At 34.7% G+C, this 5,380-nt stretch overlaps 1 protein-coding gene across 1 annotated transcript; it reads right to left on the bottom strand.

Annotated features, from left to right (window-relative positions):
- Positions 1 to 1,406: 1,406 nt before the first annotated feature.
- LOC110884380 (probable WRKY transcription factor 70) lies at positions 1,407 to 3,164 on the bottom strand. Its single transcript, XM_022132091.2, has 3 exons — positions 2,792 to 3,164; positions 2,145 to 2,249; positions 1,407 to 1,990 (listed from the first exon to the last, which is right to left on the bottom strand). The coding sequence occupies exons 1-3, from the start codon at positions 3,136 to 3,138 to the stop codon at positions 1,489 to 1,491; spliced, it is 954 nt and encodes a 317-aa protein (XP_021987783.1). The 5' UTR covers positions 3,139 to 3,164; the 3' UTR covers positions 1,407 to 1,488.
- Between the last annotated feature and the right edge of the window lie 2,216 nt (positions 3,165 to 5,380).

The following is a 5,380-nucleotide window of genomic DNA, read 5'->3' as shown; positions in this document are numbered from 1 at the left end:
CAATCAATGCTCCCGAGCATTCCTGGGAAACCATGTCTCTGTTCGTGTGCTTGATATAATTTTTGAACGTCGTTTGCGTTCGGTTTCCGCAGGTATCGCTTGCTATACAATTTGACAACCCATTGGCAAAACTTGTGCAAACATCGACGTGCGGTTCTTTCAGACATCCTAATGTACTCGTCTAATGCATCGGGTGCGAAACCGTACGCAAGTTGGCGAATGGCCGACATACATTTTTGTAAATTACTGAACTTTGCCCCCTAGCATCGTTTCGCAATGTAAAAAACGGATCAGACTGGGCCATGTCGCCTGCAATACGTAAAACAGTGGACGACTCATGCGGAAACGACGTCGAAAAATCTCGGCTGGGTACACGGGTTCGTCGGCAAAATAATCGGCTACTAGTTTATCGTGGCCGGCTATAAATTTAGAACAAAACATAAATGAATTTAATTATAAAATACATTTTAAAATCAATATAAACAATAAGGAAAAAAAAGTAAAATACCTTCTTGGTCTCGGTTATATTTTGCTCGTCTAGTTAGCCGTTGGGACGACCCTTCATCGGCCGTCATGAACACCTGAGCCGCGTTCATAATCATGTTGTGCATAATAGCATCCTCTTCCGAAGATGATGAATACCACGCGGACGAAGACGATGAAGACATAGAAAAATTGAAGAAATGGAAGAAACGGGTGAAGCCATGATAATTTTTTAGCGAGAGATGGGGTGGTAGCGGGTAAAAAATTGTACAAAATATGATGAGTTTTTATAAAAAGGGAAGAGTGGTTTATAAAATGTGAGAGAGATGGGGTGGTAGTGGGTGAAAAGTTGTGAAAAAAATGGTTAAAGATGTGAGTATTTATAAAAATGGAAGTGAATTTGGGTATATTTTGAATTATGACCGTTTGAATATTCAATGTTAATTATAAATTAAATTTTTTATTTTCAACGGTCACAAAAAATGAAGGGCCCACCACTTTTGCTTCGTCGCAAACGGCAGGAACCCGACGCGGAAGACGGGACCGGGGGGGGAGGGGGAGGCACGGTGTTTGGACCGTCGCCGACCCAGGACGACCCGGGGCCGCACCCCATACCGACTAGCCTTAGAACTATGGTATCTATATTTTATCTAGTTAGCATGTCACAAAGCATACCTGACATTAAGTTACTTTTTTTATTATTTTATGATAACATGCCTTCAAAATGCCAACATGGATTTGAAAATGTGAGTACTCTTAGAACTATGGTATCCATCTTTTCTGTCACTAAACCATTTTTCAGTTAATTAATCAAAATAAATAAAAGCTGATATAAATTTATAAAATTAATTTAAAAACATAGAAACTAATACAAATTATAAATATTAATTATTACTAAATTTCATAAATGAAGATCACAGTCACCCATCTATCTATCTATATATATGTTGAGATATTACATAATCTTGTGAAAAGTAACAAATAAGCTATTGTCTATTGACACACTTAGAAATGAAAGTCACCGTAGTCATGGTTTTCAATCTTAGCATCGTTCTTATAACCATGTGTACTACTGCATGTAGACGGAAAGACCCGCGGCAATACCATCCCCTCACAATATAATCTAGGTATCAAAGACATAGGTTCTGACGAAACTTGTGAGAGTCCAGCGATCGAACCGCACGAACTATGATAATCAAATGAAGAAACGTGTTCATAATTCAGATGATCTAAAGAAGGAAAACCCTCCTTGTGTGTATGTTTCACTGAAGAGAAACAAGTTCCAACTTTATTTTTTTCCATGAGTGCATTTGTTTCAAAACTAATTAGGACCGAATTATCACTAGGACTTGGTGCTTCTACAACTATTTGAGATCTTTGTAAGTTATTGCAAGTGTGGTGTCCACAGTATGTTATCTTGTACTTTGGTAGCTCATCATCAATCATTTGAACTTGTTTGGTTGCCTGACATCCTTGTTCAAACTTGTAACTGCACCTATAATAGTTCCTGCATATTATAAAAAAAAATTCCTCATCATTCATTACATATGGTAAAACTGTATGTAATCAAGTTGGAATTTTTTGCTAAATTTCAATTTTGAGAAAGCAAATAGTGCTATATGATTTTGATAAAATATTCACGTAGAATCCACAACTACTACCTTTGGTATTTCGAGTTGAGAATCACTTTTTGACCGTATTTTCTCCAAGCATATCCGTCATCGACGAAAGTAGAAGTAATATGTGTAACTGTAGAGATATTTGTTCTGAGTATGTCCAAAAATAATAATTAGTAGCAATTCAACATATACACACATAAATATATGTATATAGACTGGTGTGTATGGATTTACATTTATATTATATGCAAGGGCGAAGATATAGTATAAGGAGGGGTATCACAGGCTATGGTTCAAACTCGTATTCGTAGTGTAATTTTGATCTATTAAAATTCCAAATTTTTATAAGCCCAGACCTTTTACAACATCATCCCAGACTCTCAGTGCCCCTGTTGTTGCTCGGTTGACCGGTAATTTTTTTTTAAAGATGCCCCTAAATTAAGGGGCTAGCTCCGGCATTGATTATATGGTTAGATGATTGTTAAATTTGATGAAGATATGATATGTAAAGACAATATCATATATATGGTTAGATGATTGTTAAATTTGATGAAGATATGATATGTAAAGACAATATCATATATAGTATAACTCAATGAAATACTATCAACCTCACATCGTATACACATATTTAAAGGATAGTATTATGAGCTTTTGCTAGTTAAAATACAATATATTATAAATTGTACCTGTTTTTCTTCCATCCTGTTTTTGTATTCAGGCGTGTTGTACTCTTCTTGGTTCTTTCACCGAAATTGCCTGGCTTCTTAGCATCCCAGTCGTTTATACATCTCATATCATTTGGATTATGATGACTCCCGTTGAGGCTAGAAGAGCGCAGGATTGAAAGGGTGCTATCAAACATTCCCAAGATTTGTATCACAACATTGTTGACAGCCTCGAGATCAGATTCGATCTTTTCCGGCCGACCGTGCACTTCACGAAGCTTATCGGTTAATATATGACCGTCTTTGAGCTCTTGAATTGCTTTGATCCTATTACTTGGTAAACTTTCCGGCCAAGAGGAAGACTCCATACTATTAATTAAGTGGTTTTCTGATATCTAATTGCAAGTTAATTAAGTAGATAAAACACCCATCAACAATATATATATATATAAAAGGATGACGTATATTTTTATTATTAAAATTAACAGAAATTTGTAGTTTTCTAGAGTGACGTTAAACCTCTTTTTTCGGATGATGCATTCATGTGTAAATGACTTGAGGTAACCATTTGTTTCTTCATAAATGCTTTTACAAATGCATAATGTTAAGGGACACAAGTTTCCATTGAAAAAAAAAACAAAAAAAAAATTGGAGATCCAAGTCATTTAATTTGGGCTAACTCACTTGATAGAGTTTTTGCCTCTTAGTAAGAGATTTTAGATTCAATATTAAGTAATTTAACATAATTTAGGAGTGAGTTGCCTTTGACATTAAAAAAAACAAGAGAATATATTTAAATAATAGACTAGAGCAAGGGTTTTAACCCTTAGGATATATATATATATATATATATATATATATATATATATATATATATATATATATATATATAGAGTATATAGAGTAAGGTTAACATACAAAAAGCCTTATCATACATCACGTAGGAGACAATGGTAACCGTTGGATCAGGGGTATAATCATGCATGGGACCACATAATCACGCATGGGACCACATAATCACGCATGGGACTATAATCACGCACGTTCTATGATAATAACGCACGTTATATTTTTTGTCATGTATGTTAATGTAGGTTAAGCCTTGAAGTACATTATACTTTCCCTATATATATATATATATATATATATATATATATATATATATATATATATATATATATATATATATATATATATATATGGGGCTGCTAGAATGAAAACCACCCCGAGTTGTAAGAACCGCGAGAACTACACCCCACGGAGCGCCGTTCGCCGCGATTTTTTTTTTACAAGTAGATGTGTGCATTATAAATACGGCCGTAAAAAATCACGGCGAACGGCGCTCCGTGGGGTGTAGTTTTTTACACCTCAAGTTTGGTGTTTTTTAATTTTTTTTCTTTTTTCTTTTTTTTTTCACCAAACTTGAGGTGTAAAAAACTACACCCCACGGAGCGCCGTTCGCCGTGATTTTTTACGGCCGTGTTTATAATGCACACATCTACTTGTAAAAAAAAAATCGCGGCGAACGGCGCTCCGTGGGGTGTAGTTCTCGCGGTTTTTACAACTCGATGTGGTTTTCATTCTAGCGGCTCCCTATATATATATATATATATATATATATATATATATATATATATATATATATATATATATAAGGCTGGGCTTTATAAGAAACCCTATCTTTTTTAAAAAACCTTAGAAACCCAACTTCATCCATTGATTGTCTTTTATCCAACTTGATCAATGGCTCTCATCATTTTAGTAACAATTATAATTAAAAGAAATAGTATAATGAACATTTGAAAGTCTAGGAGGGCATTTTCGGTAGAACAAAACCCACTTTTTGGCATTGAAAATGACAAAACCCACTTGTGTCATCATCTCTCTCCTCTTTCTTCTAGTCAAATCTTTCAATTAACTATTATCTCTCTCCTCTTTCTTCATCATTGAAAAGAAGAAAGCTTCATGGTCTTCAATGGTGATCCTTCAATGGTGATCTTCATTTGAAGATAATTTCAGCATCATATGGTCTGAAAAAATCACAAAGACACACGCACGAGTGTGTGTGTGAGAAGAGCGATGACAAGATGAATGTTTTTAAAGAGAGAAAGTTGATGTTTTAGATAGAGAAACAACAATCTTTATCACAAAGACACACGCACGAGAGTGTGTGTGTGTGTGTGTGTGAAGAAGGTTTGAAGATCTTCTTCGTGTTCATCGGACGGGTATAGATCCGGTAAATGTTCTTGAAATATCATTTCACACTTGATTTTTTGTTGAAATGGTTGTTAATATGTTTTTGTGTGCTGAAAGTGTTTTAGTATTAGTTAATGGGGTATCCATGGTTAATGTTAATGTATTTTAAATAAATCAAAAACTTTAGGATGAGATTTTGAACGGGTTTTTTTTGTTGGTTTGGTTGCTTGTTAGGGGTTTTTGATCTTAACAGTAGCTGTTTTTTTGTTAGTTTGAGTTGCTTGTTTGGGTTTTTGATCTGAACAGTAAGTGTTTTTTTGTTTGGTTACTTGATTCACAGACTCAGGCCCATAACATGTGTTAAGCCCCCCTGTTATAATGTTATATAACGTGTGTTGATTTACAGAAACAAAC

The sequence above is a fragment of the Helianthus annuus genome, chromosome 10 (genome assembly GCF_002127325.2).
Source record: "Helianthus annuus cultivar XRQ/B chromosome 10, HanXRQr2.0-SUNRISE, whole genome shotgun sequence".
Taxonomy (NCBI): Eukaryota; Viridiplantae; Streptophyta; class Magnoliopsida; order Asterales; family Asteraceae; genus Helianthus; species Helianthus annuus.
The sequence above is the reverse complement of the archived record's forward strand: the minus strand, read 5'-3'. Positions and strand labels throughout refer to the sequence as shown.